Here is a 20,334-nt window from a genome sequence, read left to right as displayed (position 1 = left end):
GCGTGGCAAGAGGAACAACAAACAGCGGCCGTCGCCTTGGAAGGCGGGGCAGCAGCGGCTACTGCCGCCCTTGCCCGTCAGAAGTCCAGCAAGGCCTGGTCAAAACGCCACGTCCGCTCAGGGATGCTTCCCTTTCCCCTCCCCAGGACTGCGCTAAGCGGCAGCTCATTCCCGCCCCCGCTGGGCCGGCGTCACGCGAAGCAAATTAAAGGCGGGTCCCCTCTCTCTCTTACCCCCAGCCCCCCAGCCCGCTTCCCTTTTACCTCTCTTTAACGTGCCCCGCTTCCCGCCCCAAGCCTCGGCAGGCGGCGGCTTCAGTCCTCGCGGCCTGTGGAGGAAGAGGCCTCGGCGCCGCAAAGCGCCTCGAGGGGGCGGCAAGAGGGAAAAAGAAACCAAAAATTGGCTCGGCCTCTGAAGCCTAGAGAGAGTGGCGGTGCTGTGAGGAGAGTCAGACGAGGGTGAGCACGCCGGCTGCGAAGCGATCGGCCCCTTTCCTGCCGCCTCTGCCTCTTCCTTCTTTCTGCTAACAGAAGTCGGAGAGGAAAAGGCAGTTGCTTCGCCGGGCGTTTCTTCGTGTTTCCATCCCCAAGTCAGCCGCAGCCGCCGCCTCCCACCTGCTGTGGCGACGCTTGTGGCGTCCCTAGATTACCCGCTTCGAGACTCTGGGTGAGCCCAAGGTTTGGCTTCAGGAAAACTGAGCCCGTTTAATGCTTTGTTGCTGTGCGCGCTTTTGTCACCTTGAATTACGAGCAAACGAACACATAAACAAACAAATAAATACAATATACACTTCCTCACACAATGAAAAGAGTGTATGGGTGAATTACGAGCAAACGAACACATAAACAAACAAATAAATACAATATACACTTCCTCACAGAATGAAAAGAGTGTATGGGTTGAGAAATAATGAGGGAGTTGAAGCCAGCGCCTTGAATTGCATCATTTGCGATTTTTATACCCCATAAATAAATACATTGGCATCCTTCAGTCTCAAAAGGCTATGGTGTCATGCTGTGGAAAGAGGTCTGGTGTGGTTAAAAAGGCCAATTCGGGAGTGGCAATCCCTTCCACACTGAGGGCAGATAGATTTTGTCCCCTGCCCAGTCCTCAGATTTCTCTGGTTCTGGTGCTTCTTTGCCTCAGCTTGCTGAACAATTGTCTCTTGGAGAAGGCCATGTCTTCAGCCTCAAAGCTGAACTATCAGAGGGCAAGGTTTCCCAGCCATTAATGCCCATTCCCAAGGCCTTTAGATCCCTCTTGCAGACATCCTTATATTGCAGCTGTGGTCTCCCTCTAGGGCGCTTTCCCTGCACTAATTCTCCATACAGGAGATCTTTCAGAATCTGACTAAATAAACAAATAAAATTTCCTCCTGCGATGAAAGTGGTGGGTGGGTTGAGAAATAATGAGCCACCAGCTCAAATTGCATCATTTGGGGCAAATTTTATATCCCTCTCTTCTAAACCAAGTTTAAAGTTGTGTTCTCTCAAAGGACTGATTCCTCCAGATCTAAACTTGGATTTCTGCAGCAGTCTGTCTGGAATAGATTTTTTTTTAATGAAAGTGGCAACTTATGTTGAAAGCCACCCAGAATCCTAGAGAGATGGTTGGCATAGAAATGTAACAAATAAATAAATTTTCTTCAATCTGCTGCTCTCCAGATGAATTCAGCTTGTTTTTATATATACTTTGTTTTATATCGTTTGGCTTTTTATCATTAATATTTTTAAACTGATGTATTTGTTAGGTTTTTTTAACTGATTGTACTCCGTCCTCCTTATGATAATATTTGATCATAATAAAGATAAGCCAAACTTCAATTTAATATGGGGGTTAGAATACAACATAAATATATGCTTTTTTCAGAATGACCCTGTTGAACTCATACAATCCTTAAACTCATTTTCCACTTTTAGCTTAATGTCCTATAGTAAGTGGGTACCAGATTGCTACCACTGACTGTACAGAGAACGTGCTCCCAATCTCTATATATTTTTATGCTTTAAACTGGATTTGAAAGAGACACCTATAACAATAGAAAAAGAAAGGAAGGGAAGAAGGAAGGAAAGGAGGGGAGGAAGGAAGTAGGGAATGGAGGGACGAAGGAAAGGAAGAAGTGGAGGGTGGAAGAGAGAGAGAAGGAGAGATAGTAGGAGAGGAAGAAGAAATGTGGAGGAGAAGTAGGGGAAGAAGAAAGAAGTAAGGAGAGGTGGGTGGAAGGGAGAGAAAGAGAAGGAGAGGAGGGAGGAAGAGAGAAAAAGAGAAGGAGAGAGGGTAGAAAGGAGAAGACAGAGGGTAGGAGTAGGGGAGAAGTAAGGGAAGGAAGAAGGGGAAGGAGAAGAGGAAGGAAGGAAGTAGAGAAGGAAGGGAGGGAGAAAAGAAAGGAAAGAGAAAATAAGGTGGTGTCATAGCAGGTGTAAAGGATGGTAAACAATACATTCCAAATTATACCTTATAACCTTTTAAATGGAATAATAATAAGAATGGCAAAGAAAAAGAATAACTATGTGAACGTATACCTATAACTGTATGTAAGAGAATAAATGACAGTAAAAATATAAAGCACAATATAGGTAAATAATACTTGATCATAAGTAGCTAAGTATAAATAAATAAAGAAATGTATATAAAAATGGATAATGAATAACGAGATTATGAACGCAAGATAGAAATGTACAGAAGGGAAAACACTAACTGCAAAGAAACCGATTCGGAACTGCTGTATGATATACGATAGAACTTATTGTTCCTATGTTGTTTTTAAGTTATGTGGTTATTTTTGTTAATGTGTTTATGTGTTCTGTTGATGTGCTTATGTGTATAGAATAAAAATTCAAAATAAATATTTTTATGCTCATGTTTAACCAGAATAAAATGTTTTTGTTGTTATCTTGATTGTTTAATTTCTATATTTTATATATTTTTGTTTATTTTATCTTAGAGTAAAAGTTTACTTTATTATACATTTGTGCCTGTATTCAAGAAAGCTGGAAGGCAACCCTTTTTTCTTGTTATTTTTCTGACATTTTTCTCCCTTTTTGATTCCCCTTCAAATTTTCTCCCTATTGTTATTTTGTGTTTTATAACATTTTGAAATTTCATAAAGTCAATTAAAATATTAACACAATGTACATATACACACCATACAAATAAAATTAGCCTCAAATAGGCTGGTTGTGTTGTGTTCTAACCAGATAAAAATGGTTAGGTTAATGTTAAAAAGATAAATTATTTTACAACTCTTCTTATATTCCCTTTCTAATAAATTGAATAATTATATTGATAAAGTGTGCTCTATTACTTGGAGGCATAAAATAATGAATCTAGGAATAACAGACTAACAAAATAAGAGAGTTGGAAGTGACTTTGGAGGTCTTCTAGTCCACCCCCTGCTCATACAAGAAGACTTACTGTATACCTGATTGTCCAATCTCTTCTTTAAAACTTCCAGTATTGGAGTATTTGCAAGTTGTTCCACTGATTAATTGGATCTCTCAGGAAATTTCTTAATAGTTCTAGGCTGCTTCTCTCCTTGATTAGTTTCCATCCATTGCTTCTTGTCCTCCCTTCAGGTGGTTTGGAGAATAGCTTGACTCCCTCTTCTTTGGGGCAATGAACACTGCTATCATTTCAACCCTAGTTCTTCTCTTCATTGGATATACCCAATTCCAGCGACCATTCTTCATATGTTTTAGCCTCCAGTCCCCTAATCATCGTTGTTGCTCTTCTCTGCACTCTTTCTAGAGTCTCAACATTTTTTTTACATCATGGCAACCAAAACTGGATGCAATATTCTAAGTCTGGTTTTACCAAGGCATTATAAAGTGTATTAAGACTTCATGTGATTTTGATTCTATCCCTCTGTTAATGCAGCCTAGAACTGTGTTGGTTTTTTTGGCAGCTGCAGCACACTTCTGGCTCATATTTAAGTGATTTTCCAGACTCCAAGATCCCTCTCACAATTACTACTATTGAGCCAGGTACCACCCTATACCTGTGCATTTGGAAGGCATATACAGGTGAAACTCGAAAAATTAGAATATCGTGCAAAAGTTCATTTATTTCAGTAATGCAACTTAAAAGGTGAAACTAATAGATAAGACTCTTACATGCAAAGCAAGATAGTTCAAGCCTTGATTTGTCATAATTGTGATGATTATGGCGTACAGCTCATGAAAATCCTAAATCCACAATCTCAGAAAATTAGAATATTACATGCAATCAATAAAACAAGGATTGTACATAGAACAATATTGGACTTCTGAAAAGTATAAGCATGCATATGTACTCAGTACTCGGGCCCCTTTTACAGCAATTACGGTACTGCCTCAATGCGGCATGGAAAAGAGGACTTTGGACCACTGAGCAACAGGACTTTGGACCACTGTGCTTCATTAAGACCAGGGTCAATGCAGCCATCTACCAGGAGATTTTGGAGCACTTCATGCTTCCTTCTGCAGACGAGATTTATGGGGATGCTGACTTCATTTTCCAGCTGCCCACACTGCCAAAAGCACCAAAACCTGGTTCAATGACTGTTGGATTACTGTACTTGATTGGCCAGCAAGCTCGCCTGACCTGAACCCCATAGAGAATCTATGGGGCATTGCCAAAAGAAAGATGAGAGACATGAGACTGAACAATGCAGAAGAGCTGAAGGCCGCTATTGAAGCATCCTGGTCTTCCATAACATCTCAGCAGTGCCACAGGCTGATAGCTTCCATGCAACACCGCATTGAGGCAGTAATTGCTGCAAAAGGAGCCCAAACCAAGTTCTGAGTAGATATGCATGCTTATACTTTTCAGAGGTCCACTATGGTTCTATGTACAATCCTTGTTTTATTGATTGTATGTAATATTCTAATTTTCTGAGATGGTGGATTTGGGGTTTTCATGAGCTGTATGCCATAATCATCACAATTATGACAAATCACGGCTTGAACTATCTTGCTTTGCATGTAAGAGTCTTATCTTATATATTAGTTTCACCTTTTAAGTTGCATTACTGAAATAAATGAACTTTTGCACGATATTCTAATTTTTCGAGTTTCACCTGTATATCTTATGATATCTTACAAATTACAAAAAAGTCAACTAATCTAGTAGTCTTTTAACTTAAAAAAAGATTTAAAAAAACAAAGAAAAAAATCTACTTTATACAGGTAATCCTTGATTTACAACTTCCTTTTCCAAAACATCATATATTTATGAAAGTTATTCCTTAACATCTGGAATAATATCACTTTTCCAATTTCTCATTCTCTTTTAACATTAATTCTAAATAACCTGTCCATTTTTTGCTGTAATAACTGACCATTTATACCTCCTTGTGCCAGTAATATAGTCAAATTTATTTCTGTGTACTCCTTCTAGCAATGTCCATGCATATAAATGTTATTTTGTCCTCTTCAAATCTTGCTGTGTGCCCTTATGATGGCAGGTTTCCCCTGTGAGGAGAAATGAGCAAAGAATGCCAGGGGTACATACCAAGCATATATATTCCTAGAGATTCACCCAAAGTATTAAGAGGAATCAGTTTGGGGCAGCAGCAATATAAGAAGATACTGTAAGCAGCTGATCATTTTAGTAGCACTGGCAAAGGAATTATTTCATACTATACTTCAGAAAACAATGATAACTTTTCCTTTATTTTACCAAAAAGAAGCCAGTTTGGTGTAGTGGTTAAGGCACCAGGCTAGAAATCCTGCACTGTAATTGTAATCTTGTGTTAAGCCAAAGCCAGTTGGATGACACTTAAGGCAAAGTGTCATCCACCTTACCTAAGTCCCATTCTTTCAGCCCTAAGCAAGAGGCAGTGGCAAACCACTTCTGAAAAGTCTTGCCAAGAAAACCGCAGGGAATAATCCAGGCAGTTGCCAAGACCAAAAAGTGACTTGAAGGCGCACACGAGCATGCACACATGCACACACACAGACCTCTTTTACCAAGAAACAACATGGCAAGATAAAGGTGTATTTAAAGAGAGAGGAAAGTTCTACTGATGAATTAGCAGTATGGCCTTATTGACATTCCAGATTCTTGAAAGAGAAAACTCCTAGTAAATATTAACTCAAGGTATGTATGTCCAAACAATTTGATTAATGATGCAATGTACACTTAGTCACAAAAGGTCAGCCAGTGAATTAAAGTACATGTGCCCAAAGAACACTCTAGATTCTACAGCAGATTGCAAATGAACATTGACTTATTAGATTCCATTTAATGCTATTTTCAGAGCAATTGAATCATTGCTTACAGTGCAAGCATATTTATGCATATACTATATAATTTTCACTTGCTAATTTCTCTATATAGGCCAGTTTGGTGTAATGGTTAAAGGTACCAGGCTAGAAACTGGGAGACTGTGAGTTCTAGTCCTGCCTTTAGCACAAAGCCAACTGGGTCAACTTGGTCCAGTCCCTCTCTAAGAAGGAGGCAAGAGCAAACCAATTCCAAATATCCTTCCAAGGAAAATGCAGGTTCTAGTCTGCCAATCACTGAGAGTCAAAAATTGACTTGAAGGCATAACAACAAAAAAGAACCCCAATAATCTTTTTGTCATCATTCTTTTGAAGGCAGATAAAATAATTAACTAAAATTCTAGTGATTTCTATTGTCTTATACTAAAGGTACCATATTCTTGTATAGCTTATGAATAGGGATGCTAAGAGTTGTTCTACAATATTTGGAAGTCTACAGATTCCTTCACACAATCTAGACATTAGTTAGAGAGCCTGTGAAAATACTAAAATAATAATAAACTGTGAAATTTATCCTTTAAAAAAAACAGTTGACTTCAGTATCATAATCTCTGTTAAGCCTCGAATCTCTGCTTTACTTGCTCATAATTACTGGAGATAAGCAATAGTAGTATATATTACAGTAAGTGCCAGTCATCGCAACTTGGTCAGTTAGTAAAGAAAGACTCCTGGCCCATGTTTAGCCAAGAATATACCTTACTAGTGCCAAAGTGGTTACAGCAGAAGCAAAGCTGGATCTGAAATCTTCTCAAATTCTCAAAATTTCAAACAAGTCTCTGAATTCAAAGACCTTTTGAAGTCAGAGATTTATTTCCAAGTAAGCAGATATAAAATTGGCTAAGAATACAATCCCTCCTGAAACTGACACATTGAATATCTATATACTAGTAAAACTCTCCTGTCTCTAACTTTCAACTAGGTGACAGAATGCATCATAGGGAAACCATTTTTGAACCAAAGTACCTAAAATGGGCTAGCCAACAGAATGTGTCCAAAATCTAGGATCAATGATATCCATGGGATTGGAATTTGGCAAATTTGTGGTTGCTTCAATACTGCTGCATTGCTACATTGCCAACCAGAGTTTCAATAGACTAGTCTCACCCTGGTCTTCTGGAGACCACATAAACCAGCCTCTCCTTTGGCCACTGGAGATCAGGTAGATTCCCTTTCTAGCCCTCTGAAGGCCAGGTAGACTAGGAGTGGTCAATTAATTTTCCTAAGGGGCCGTATGAGAAACATGAAACAGGGACTCTTGTGGTCTTTGCCACACCATTGACATTGAAATTGCCCCACCTCTCTACCAATTCCCCACCCCCAGCACTGACACCCCACCCAACACTGCTGATGCCCCGCCCCTCACTGGCGAATATGCCAATACTGTGGGATGGACTAGAATTGCCCACAGGCTGGATATGGACCACAGGCCATAAAATGCCCAGGACTGAGGTAGACTGTCTCATCATTGCCCATCATGAGGGCAATCAACTAGCAGAAAGTTGGAAGGCATTCCCACTTCCAATGTATTTTTTCCAGTGGGCATTCTTTTTCTCTGTTTAGGCAAAGAAATATTTCTGAAACGATGACCCAACAAGATAGGTTGTCTAGGAATCTTTAAAATCAGGTTAAGAATAACATATTTTGCACAAAAACTAATTTCCAATATATCAAGAGATTTACATGTGATGTTCTGATGGTTTTGTATTTACTATTAAAAGCATGCATACAAAGGAGATAATTGTTAGATGGAGGAAGAACTGTATGCATGTTTGGAGAGGGAGACTTAATCTTCTCCCTTATTTTTTCTACATATCATGGAGAGAAAAATATATGGTACATTATACCCCATGAGAGTGTTATTAACTTTTACTAACATACAGTGCAGCTGTTTTTCAATCTCTGAGTGCGGATTTTAAAAAAATCTATTTATTACATATACAATCAATATGCTGATAGATAATACATTTTTCTTTCTTCTCTTCATTCCCCTGTATTATATGAATGAATTTTAAGTTACATAGGGTTTAAATATTTAAATTGTAAAGACAATTTAAGAAAAACAGATAAAATTTACTTTGTTCAAGTTTCAGGAAACAAAATTGGCATGAGAAATATTTAATCCATAGACTAGTAAATGTACTGTAGTCTCGCCAAGTAATGTAATAATCTTAGATATGTATTCTGCAAAATGAGATTCATCATACAGAAAGAGGAAAGGCACCTGGCTTCTTGAAACTTTTACTGGTAAAACAATTTCTTAAAATAAATGTAATGTAAGTGTAAATTTGAATAACAGCTCAAATTCAGAAAGCATGTCATGGTTTCTTTTACGATACTAAAACCAATTTATGCTTCTCTAGGTATATAGGTGGACTTTGTACATTGAATAAACCATAATGTGAACTCAGTTATAATGTTGTTTATAATATTTTTAATCTGGTAAAGAAATGGTAGGCTAATGAGGATTCCCCCCCCCCTTTTCTAACCGTGATGTAATGCCTCATGGGATATAAAACACTTTTATTCCTAATAGAATAACATTGTTGGAAGGGACCTTGCAGGTCTTCTAGTCCAACACCCTGCTTAGGCAGGAAACCTTACACCACTTCAGACAAATGGTTATCCAACATCTTCTTAAAAACTTCCAGTGTTGGAGCATTCACAACTTCTGGAGGCAAGTTGTTCCACTAATTAATTGTTCTAACTATCAGGAAAGTTCTCCTTAGTTCTAAGTTGCTTCTCTCCTTGATTTGTTTCCACCAGTTGCTTTTTATCCTACCCTCAGGTGCTTTGGAGAATAGCTTGACTCCCTCTTCTTTGTGGCAGCCTCTGAGATATTGGAACACTGCTATCATGTCCCCCGTAGTCCTTCTTTTCATTAAAATAGACATACCCAGTTCCTGCAACTGTTCGTCATATGTTTTATCCTTGAGTCCCCTAATCATCTTTGTTGCTCTTCTCTGCACTTTCTAAAGTCTCAACATCTTTTTTACATTGTGGCGACCAAAATTGGAAGTAGTATTCCAAGTGTGGCCTTACCAAGGCATTATAAAGTGGTATTAACACTTCATGTGATCTTGATTCTATCCCTCTGTTTATGCAGCCTAGAACTGTTGGGTTTTTTGGCAGCTGCTGTGCACTGCAGGCTCATATTTAAATGGTTGTCCCCAAGATCCCTCTCACAGTCATCACTATTAAGCAAAGTACCATATATAGTTTATCTTTACCTTTTGTTTTGTTTGTTTTTTGCCTAAATGTAGAACCTTGCTTTTTTCACCATTAAATTTCACTTTGTTAGATAGTGCCCAATATTCAAGTCTGTTTTCTGCAACTCTGGAATTGGTGCCTTGTTTAATTCCCTTTTTGTGTATTATACATTTATAAATTATATCAGTGTAATCTTCTTTATAAAAAAAGTCCCTTTGTATGTTCTTCAATAGTACAAAGCTGTCCTACAATAGTCTCTCAGTTTTGCAGTACTAATGATGCTTCCTCTTATTCATCATATGCTTTTACATCAAGAGCAAAACAAGTCTGGGGTCAGATTTCTAGATTTTGCTATCCAAGCCTCATAGTGGTCAATCTCCAAACAGCAAATTCTGATTTTCTCTCCACACATATTGCCAGCCCATCTCCCACTTCTATTCAAAATGTCACCCCCAAAACCCAGAACAGGGTTGATGATGAAGGCAGCAAATGTTATGGCATTAGTGAATAGCACTTCAAGTCAGTAGTGAGGAAAGACCCTCAATCTTTCCTTATTAGCCAGCCGAGATGGCATGTGAGAAAGACTGGGCAGAGAGATGCTGCCAAGATAACATTGCATAGTTAAGAGACAGCTTAGCATAGTTACTCGGGCTGTAAAGGAGATGGGGATTGAAAATTATACTTTGATATTTGCAAGATTGATGCTGGCCTTGTGGTAGGAACAGACAGGAACTACAACCACAACCAGATATTTCTATGCTATTGTAAAACTACACTGGATATTTCCAGCCATTGCAGCTTGAGAAACTAGGGTCTCTTGCAGTGGTGAAATTCAATATTTTTTTACTACTGGTTCTGTGGGCATGGCTTGGTGAGCATGGTGTGGCTTGGTGAGCGTGGCTTGTTGGGCGTGGCAGGGGAAGGATACAGCAAAATCTCCATTCCCACCCCACTCTGGGGCCAGCCAGAGGTGGGATTTGCCGGTTCTCCAAACTATTCAAAATTTCCACTACCGGTTCTCTAGAACCTGTCAGAACCTGCTGGATTTCACCCCTGGTATCTTGCCTCAAACACTATATAGCTATGGACTGTGTGAACGTTCTCTCAGCCGCATCTCTTTACTCGGGCTCCTAAGGTCTTCACAAATAATCACATCTGCCATGTCTGAATATAAAAAAATATACAGTACACAAGAATCTTTCACAAGGTTGTTCCTAATGACCTACTTCAGCAAATATTCTACAACCTAAATGCTTCTATAATTAGGAGGGAATTATACAACCATGTCCATATATAACTATCTTCAACAGCTTTTTATGATACCCTCTGTTAGGGTTTAATCAATGCTGTTTATTATTCTCCTCCAAGGACAGGAGAGAGAAAAATTGGCTTTATGTCTCAAGAGGATCAGCTAATAATTAATGGGGAACTTGGTGTGTACACCAGTGATGGGATTCAAAAATTTTTACTATCAGGTCTGTGGGCATGGCTTGGTGAGTGTAGTGTGTCTTGGTGGGTGTGGCAGGGGAAGGATCAGAGGTGGGTTGCTGCTGGTTCGGCCTGGATTGACTGAACTGGTAATAGCGGTGGCAAAAGCTCCACCCACCCACCCACCCGGACGCTTCTGCACATGTGTGGAAGCATTGCGGGCGAGAGCGCCCAAACCACTAGTAAAAAAATTAGCAACCCACTTCTGGAAAGGATACTGCAAAATCCCCATTCCCTCCTCACTCCTGGGGAAGGTTACTGCAAAATCTCCATTCCCTCTCCACTCCTGGGGAAGGCTACTGCAAAATCCCCATTCCCTCCCCACCCCACTAACGTGCTTTCCAGCTCCCTTCTCCTGTGCAGCACAACAAAAGAAGACCCAGCCAATTAGCTGGGACTCAGCAGGCAGCTAATAGATGGGGGCGGGGCCAGCCAGAGGTGGTATTTGCTAGTTCTCTGAACTACTCAAAATTTCCACTACCCGTTTGCCAGAACCAGTAAGAATTGGCTGAATACCACCTCTAGTCTACATGCATTTCCTTCATGGAAACAAAGATGTATATGTATGAAAAAATACACATAGGATACTTCCACTGGGATGATGCTGATATATAGCCAATATAACACTCCCAACAGTAGATCTGATTTTTTAACCAATTAAGAGCATAGAAGCCCCGGTAGAAAAAGCGGAACTTATTGGTGGGGTGATATTGATTGTATATATGTAAAATGAATGCGGAATGATTTATGTTGTTTAAATTCTGTTAGAAGGGATTACTTTAAAACAGAAGGTTAACCGACTCTTGTTGAAAGTATTATTTGAATATGTGGAATGATCCATGCTATTTAATTCTTATTAGAAGGGAAAGTTGGGTGAAATTACTTTGAGCTAGATCTTAAACTAATGTCTGCATAAATTTGATAGTGGTAAATATCAGACAAGCAAGGGATGAGGGTAAAATGCATGCGGAATGATTTACGTTGTTTAAATCCTATTAGAAGAGAAAGCCGGTTGGGATTATCTTAAGATAGAATGTAAACTGATTTTTGTGTAAAGTAATATTTGATCCACGCTGCTTAAACTTTACTAAGAAGGGAAAGTTTGGTTAGATTATTTTGAATTACTGTTTGAAAATAAGGTTAAGAAAGATTATTTACGCTGTTTAAATTCTATTAGAAGGGAAAGTTTGATTATTCTTCTGTAAAGTAATATTTGAATATGTGGCATGATCCACGTTGCTTAAATTTTACCGGAAGGGATTATTTTTGAGCTAGACTGTATATCGATGCCTACACAAATTTGTATAAATGTTTATCTGAATACAAGGTTAAGGAAGAGGAACGGGAGAGTCTACAGGAGGTTGGGGTAAATAACAAAGAAGTAAGAGACGAGAATAAAATTTAGATAGAATGACTTACACTATTTAAGCATAGATAAAGATGGGGGGCTGAGCTCAACACAAAGACTTCTTTTTCTTTTTTTTTCCTTTTTCTTTTTTCTCTTTTCTTTTTTCTTTTCTTTCTTTTTTCTTGTTTTTCTTTCCTTTAATATATTACTTTTATTTTTAATCCATACGTACACAAGATACTTTAGACAGAAGGCAGTGCCAGGTGTGGGCCCTGGGAAGTCGGGAGGATTAGGGATGGGGATTTATGGGGGGTGGGTGGGTGGGTGTTAACATAGTCTCAATAAGAACAAGAATGTACTTATATACGGTTGTTTTTTTTCTTCTTTTTTTTTCTTTCTCTTTTCTTTCTTTATATTTTTTTTCCTTGGTTTACTTTACTTTTTATCAGATTAAACAACACTTGAATAAAGGCATACACCAAGGAGGGAGGTAGAGGGAAAGAAGAGGGAGGAGTAAGGAAGGAGTAAGGGGAATGTAAGGAGGGCGTGTTGGGAGTAAGGGGAGAAGGAAGGTTTGAGGGGAAAGGGAAGTAGGAGGGGAGTGTTAGAGGGAGAAAGGAAAGTTGGAGGGGGTAGATGGGGTGTATGGAGGATGGAAGTGTCAGGTGGGGTTGTGAATGATGAGTTGTGTTTTCTTTTTTATTTTTTTTTATTTTTTTCTTTTCTTATAGCAAATACCCTGTATATAAGTGATTGCAAAATGGAATGTGAAAATGAATAAAATATATTAAAAAAAAAAAAGAGCATAGAAGCCCCCAGTATGTCTGTACCATCCCACTACAGTGTTGCAAATAGCATTATAAATAATTCAAACAAGAACTTGTAGGACATAACACTTTGTTTGTATTGCCACATGTGATATAGTTGCCCATTTTCATTATAACTTTGCCTTTAGTTAGCATCTGTGTTAAAGTACCAGAGAAAGAATTTGATACCTACATCTGAAACAAAGACAGCAGTTGTTAGAGCTTAATTTGGTCTCATTAGGGCCACAATGAACCATATTAATTAAAGAAAAAAAATCTCAGTGTATGCAGAATGCTTTGTATTCACAAGTGAAGAGCTAAAGAAAACCTCTGTGTACTGGGATTTGGGAAGTTATTTATATTGTAGAGAAAATACACTGGTTTTCCTTTATCTTCTTTCTCAAAAGTCATTCAAATTGTCACATTCTTCCAAAACTTAATCCTTAAAAATCTATGTTTATAAACTTTATTTATTGAGCCTGGTTCATATAACAGACTAAGTCATCATTTATTAAATGAATAAAAAATCACAGTGGCTGGTTTCAGATTAAACCCCAAACAAAGTCAACACATTTTACCTTAGCATGATGTCTGCCTCAAAGATGTACACTGGCATTTCTACCTTTCCACCTCTTATTTTCCTAGCTAGCAAGCATTAACCAAACACTCATACTTTTTATCCAAAGTGTTTGCAGTAAATATCAATCACAACTCCCTAAACAATCTAAAGAGTAATGGTAAAAGCAGAGACAATATAGGTAGTCCTCAGTTTACAACAGTTCATTAAGTGACCATTCAAAGTTACAATGGCATTGAAAAAGTGACTTATGACCATTTTTCACACTTGCAGCATCCTTGCAGCATCCCCATGGTCATGTGATTTACATTCAGATGCTTGACAACTGACTCACATTTACAAAATTTGCAGTATCCTGGGGATATGTGATCAACCTTCTGATAAGCAAAGTCAATGGGGAAGCCAGATTCACTTAACAACCTTGTTACTAATTTAACAACTGCAGTGCTTCACTTAGCAAATGTGGCAAAAAAAATCATAAAATGGGGCAAAACTCTCTTAATGAATTTCTCACTTAGCATCAGAAATTTTGGGCACAATTGTGGTCATAAGTTGAGGGCTACCTGTACAATACTGTGTTGCTTGTACAAAAGTTGCACCTACTTGTCAGAAAAACACTGGATCATAGTGTAGCCATTACTGTTTCTTAACTTGTATATAGATTACATTTAGCACTACTGATTTGTTCATTTGCAGGCCATCTTTAGCTGTATATGTAAACATCTAATGCACTTAATGGCCTGTAAGCAATCCAGTATGGCAGCTTCAAATAGTTAAATGGACCTAAAGAATGGAAAGAAAGATTTGCCAGTCAAAGCAAAAGAAACTGGTGGTTGAAGAGAGAAGAGACTCTGTGTTTTGTGCAAAAGTTTGACTATTTGTGATGCCATCACTGTTATTGATGAAAGACTCCAGTGAAGAAGCAAAGATGGGAAACAATTACATTTTGTGGAACCAACAGTGGCTGTGTCTCACCCCATTATTCTCTGTGTCCTAGGAGAAGCAATGCCCTCCTATTCAGAAATGAATCCCAGAATTTAGTTTCACTTAGAATTGCGCTGAAAGATTTATAAGCATAATAATGATTATTCAATTATTTTTCAAGAGAGACATGACCATCCTATATTTTCTACTTAGCCAATTCTCAAAGTAATTCATATTTATTTTTCTCTTTGTAGACTTCAAGTCTTGGGCAAATTAGTTTTCTTCATGGTCAGCTTAAATCCCTGAACCAAAACAAATCAGTGGAGCTTCTTATAATTTATCTGCAAGACTGAACTGTAACAGTTGAGGTATTCACCTGAACACATATTAATATGCTCACATTGTACAACTCATTTGTCCTTGACCTCTACATCAGCCACATTCTCATATCAATCCACACTAGACTGATTGTTCCAACCATTTTCAGTAATTTGTTTTACACTTCTTCCATACCAAGGAAGTAAAGATAAATAAATAGTTTATTTATCTTAACTAAACTTGATCCAGCTGCTGATACTCCATTCTCTCTAATCAGAAGTGGCCAATTCAGTGATTGTATGTGGCCCTACAAAAACGTTTGTTGTTGCTTCTTAGCCATGAAGCTACCAAGATTGTGCTGCCAAAATCTAAAAGCAAGTTCCTAAGCAAATCCTCTCCCTCAACTATTTTTAGGAAAAGGTTAAAAACCTTTAGCTAAAAACCTAACTAAGCAATTGTAGCTCCAGGTTGTTAACTCCTGATTGCTTATAGGGAAGCCTGGGTCCCACACATACACTGTATAGTTATTCGATAGCAATAGCACTTAGACTTATATACCACTTCACAGTGCTTCACAGCCCTCTCTAAGCAGTTTACAGAGTCAACATATTGCCCCCAACAATAGGGGTCCTCATTTTACTAAGAAGGATGTAAGGCTAACCTTGAGCCTGTGTGAATTGAACTGCGGGCAGTCAGTGGTATTAACCTGCAATACTGCCTTCTAACTACTGCACCATCATGGTTCTATGTCTTAATAACAGTTCATCCTAATTTTTGTTGTTCTACTGAATCTTTTCCCCCTCTCCTTTTTTTTCTTCCTTTCTTTGATGATGTCATTTCCTGATTAAGAGAAGGAGAGACAGGACAGAATACTATCTTTTACAATGCTGTTAACACCAAAAAACTTAGCCTATTGAAAATATATATGTATAAATAATCATGCATTTCTTTTTAAAAAGTTTTTATTTTATTTTTAATTTTCAGAACAAACACAACAAAGCATTTCTGATATGGTCCTAGGAGCCAATTAAAGGATACTTCAGAATAAAGTGAGCTTGGAATTTAATAAATGGTTTCCAGATTGCACTTCAGATATGGAACGGTAAGCAGCACTAATTAATCTCAGGAACACTAAATAGCCTATCCTGACTTTTTCAATGCACTGTGGATATCTCTTAATTGTTGAACACAGACAACATTATACTAGCTTGCATGGTAAACTCTAAGTTAGAAATCCTGGCTTACATAGATGAACATAAAGCATGCATGGATAAAAGGAGACTTTGATTATGTTTGTAGTACACTGATTGAAATGTACAAAAAATACTTAGGTACGTACAGAAAATATGCATGCAGAAACATATACATATAAGGCTGATAACTTAGTTTATTTTTTCCATTATCTTGCTAAAAATTTGGATGTGAAAATCCAAATTCACCAAAGCCATGATGGACGGTGGAAACAATTTGTAGAGGCTCATCTGTTAACAGCATAACATATGAAAGGTTACGATTTGGAATGTGTATAGGAATAAATGGCAAAGAGTGTGAATTAATGACTGAAAAGAAACAAAATCGATTAAAATGAAAAAGAAAAAGGAGATGGAGATGGATATAACAACTGAAGAAGATAGTCTGATCTATTGATTTATTTATTAAATTTATATGCCACCCATCTCATTATCCACAAGGATTCTGGATGGCTAATGGAAATGATAAATAGATGACCCAGGAAAATAAAAGTGTAGATTTAATTATGAATGAAATAGTTAATTATATGTTGAAATAATGACTTGATGTCATCTTGGGTATTGTGAATGCATATGAAAGTAGGGATTTATAAGATGGTCACATGCATCTGCACATTACAATACAAGGTTAACAAGAGGAAAAACAGGAATGAATTTTGATTAAAATTGCACAGAATGGCGCATAATAATTGCATCCAAGTGAAAATATAATTCTAGAGATAACATGAATGGCTGGCTGGAATGAAAACTGCACAGAAAAAGAGAGATCTAAGAGATCTAAGAATGAATTAGAAAAATATTCATTTAGTCTGTATCTGTTTTAAAAAATATTTTGAATATAAAGACAAGTACATTCATTTATGCATATGAAAAAAGGAATGAATCAAGTGTAATTGATGAGGTTATTTTTGATAAATATTGAGAGAATCAACAAAGGATACAAAGATCTAGATGATTATGATGACTATGACTTTTGTGTTGTATATGTGTGTGTAAAAGAAAGAAAGAGAGTGAGAGAATATTATTGCAAAAATGACAACAAAGGAAGGTTAAGTTTGTAAAAGGCTGATAAAATGCAGAACAATTTTAATGAGAATAAAAAGTGGTTTTGCAAGAGGGTGGAAAAGGCTAAACAAGAAGCCTCTCCTATGATAAAATTATTTGGAATAAAATTCAAGTAAATGGGTGCTGGAAGAGGCATTTCAGAGATTTCTATTTGAGAATGATAGCAATATGCGAAATACTAAAACTAAAATTAATGCTAGGTTGGTGTTCATGAAAAATTGATAGCGTGGAAGTAATAAATTATGTGACAATGTTGAAAAATAGTAAGGCTGCAAGTATAGATGGCAAACCTAAACAACTATTAAAATATGAATGTAGTTTATTTATGAAGAATGTCTAGCTCACACACTGTTTATGCAAAAGCTGCACCTGTGTTTGATTATTAAGACTGCTGCTTGCCTTATCTTATAAAAACAATGATAGCAAGAGATAATGCAAATATGAAAAATGGAAGACTTTATCATGTCCATCATTTTGACATTCTGAGCCCTCCTTGAAGATGTCCCAAAAACTGGTTTTTCTTCATATGAAGGTCTCCCCAGCCCCTTTTTAAAAGTATTCATGGAAAATTTAGCAGCATTTTGATTGAAAATATACGAGAGGTAATAATGAGCAAAATTTGGAAAATGTGATGTAGCTTTATGCTGGATGCAAGGTGTGCAGATCAGATTTTTGCTCTCCTGAATGTCATCGAGAAATGTGTTAATCTGATAAAGAAACTGTATCGTCAATTGCTGATTTTTAGAGAAAGCATATGATAAACTGAATGGACTTGAGTTAGACAATGTTTAACAATGACAATGTAGACAATGGAATGAACAATTATATGGTATATTCATAAGTGGAAAAAAAAAAGAACTAGAAGATGAATTAGTTCCACAAGTTTGGAGAATGAGTCTTTACCTTCAGATGAATTAATGTTGGAAACATCTTTATTAAATGATGGGAAAATGGATTAAGAAATGTTCACATGTGTAAATGCAGGTAGAGCAAAATGTCCTTGAAATTCCAATGGACTTGGCCCATTAAGTAATTCATACATATGGATGTAATGGGAAGTACCTTGAATTTCCTATGGTGTTTGCAAGATGCAAACCCTCTCTACTTTTTTGTCATACCAGTGGGAATTTTGCTTAATTTAAATAAACAATATTTATTTTATTTTAAAAAATATATGCTTCTTTTATTTTTCAAAATGCCCCAGTGTGTTAGTTCCTCTCGATGATCAGGCTGCCACTGTATATCTTAGTTCCTTCTTCAGCTGAATACACGGGGATGGGGAGCAGGAGGGGAACAAATGGGGAATTCTGTTCCTTCAAACCTACTGCAGCTCTCTGAATTCTGCTGAAGTGCAATTTCCAGAGGCCCCAACAGCGTAATCAGTAGTGCTTGCAGCTGTAGTTCAGCAACATCTGGTAGGTTGGATTTTCCCTCCACTATACTAAAAGCTCTAGAACTGTGCAGATTTGGGGAGGAAAATTTCTTCCAAGTCAATGCAGTAGGACAAAGTAGATACAACACACATTATACTTGAGCAAAGGTAAAATTTTTCAGCAGAAGTAAAAGCATGGGCCCAGAATCACTTAATTAGCAAAATCAATGGTGTATAAATTCAATAAATAAATAAATAATACACACACACACACACACACACACACGCACATGTGCGTGTGCACGCACAAATACACACATACACAAACAAACAAGAAGCATGAATGTAATATTTTAACAAGTTTCCACCTCTTAAACATTCTCCTTCCCAAATTTGGACATACAAATAAATATAATCAGACTCCAATAACGTTTTTAGGGCGGCTATTGAATGATTTCCTTAGAAAATTCCTCCCTCCCTCCCTCCCTCCCTCCCTCCCTCCCTCCCTCCCTCTCTTCCTTCCTTTAGGAAGCACTGTCAATCTTTCCAGCTCAACCCTAGTTTTGACATGAGAGAGATGGACCGGAGGATTGGATTGGCTGGAGTCGCCAAGGAAAGATAGTGGAGCGGTAGCGCCACACGTGGGGACAAGCGCCTGGCTGGAAGTCGCTGGGATCCCGCGATAAGCACCCTTGAACTTTTATCAGGCAATTGCCAGGGCTTGGCTTCCCTTAAGACTCAACCCTGCTCGCCCCCTGCCCCCTCCCCCTTTGCACCGCCGGTCAAAGATGAAAGGGCTGCTGACCAGATCCAGAAAGCAATTCTCTTTTTCGGTGTGTGTGTTGGGGGGGGGGGGAGGATCCCGTCAGTGGAGCCACCACGCCTAAGGATGGGGAAGAGCTTCCTCTTTCCAGCTTTGCATTTCTCCAAACCAGACCCTGCTAAGGAGCGACATCGCTCCTTCGCTCTCGGCCGTCACATTGCTCCCTCCCCGGTTGTGCTGAAGGAAAACTGACTTCTGTGGTTTTTGCTTTGTACTACGGGCCATTCGGAGCTAAAAGGAGAGCTCCCCGTATCCCTTAACTGGATCGGGGTGGGTGGATAGAGTTAAGGACCAGTGGCTTCCCCCTCCGCCGGTAGCGGAGGGACTAAAGACAAACAAGCGACCCCGCGCAACGAGAGTCCATGCGTGGCGATGCCTGCCTGTCTGCCTGCCTTCTCCCGGTTGCCTTCACAAGGCTCTCGTTCAGCCCACCCTTTCCCCCCGCCCGCAGTTTCCGAGACAAAAGGCTCTCCCACCCAAGATCTGCCTTACGTGCGGACCGCGAGGGCTTTGAGGCGTACGGCGGTGCTGCTCGTGGCTTTCCATGGCGCGGAGCTGGGCTTTCCCTTCTTCTGCTGGCTGAAGGAACCGGGCAACTCTTGGCTCTCCCTGGCGAGGCGACTCCGCCGGCCACCTGAATTCCATGCCCCACATTTAAGCCCGGCCCCCTTGAAAAGTCACCGGAGGGAAAGATCTGACTCATTTGCCGTGTTTTTTTTCTCGCCAGCAACAGGATGTCAGCCGAGGCTGTGTTTCAGATGGAGACGCAGAGCTGGGCTCCCCTCGGAAAAGCGTTTGTAAGCATTGACACTGACTGACAGCTGACGTTACATTTTCCTCCAAGCCAGGTCTTGGCTTTTGACATGGCAAGAGACACTTTGCAGCCTGAGAAT

The 20,334-nt window shown here is 38.7% G+C and overlaps 1 protein-coding gene across 5 annotated transcripts in view; it reads right to left on the bottom strand.

Moving 5' to 3' along the window:
• The window catches only part of GNE (glucosamine (UDP-N-acetyl)-2-epimerase/N-acetylmannosamine kinase), a 47,310-nt gene extending 27,225 nt beyond the window's left edge, over positions 1-20,085 (bottom strand). For 2 of the 5 annotated variants that reach the window (XM_014075775.2, XM_014075771.2), the window contains exon 1: positions 264-588. Coding sequence is in view for 1 of the 5 variants with exons in the window: in XM_014075769.2 (XP_013931244.2) it covers positions 19,934-19,987 (54 nt within the window). In the remaining 4 variants the exon portion in view is untranslated. Of the gene's footprint in view, positions 1-263; positions 589-19,933 lie in introns of those variants that run through there. The other 3 variants (XM_014075769.2, XM_014075777.2, XM_087716285.1) reach the window with 3 other exon arrangements.
• Positions 20,086-20,334: the final 249 nt, after the last annotated feature.

This window comes from Thamnophis sirtalis, unplaced genomic scaffold, assembly GCF_051295495.1.
Source record: "Thamnophis sirtalis isolate CommonGarterSnake01/CBP01778 unplaced genomic scaffold, rThaSir2_p1.2 scaffold_5, whole genome shotgun sequence".
NCBI lineage: Eukaryota > Metazoa > Chordata > Lepidosauria > Squamata > Natricidae > Thamnophis > Thamnophis sirtalis.
Note: the sequence above shows the minus strand (reverse complement) of the source record. Positions and strands in the feature narration are given on the sequence as shown.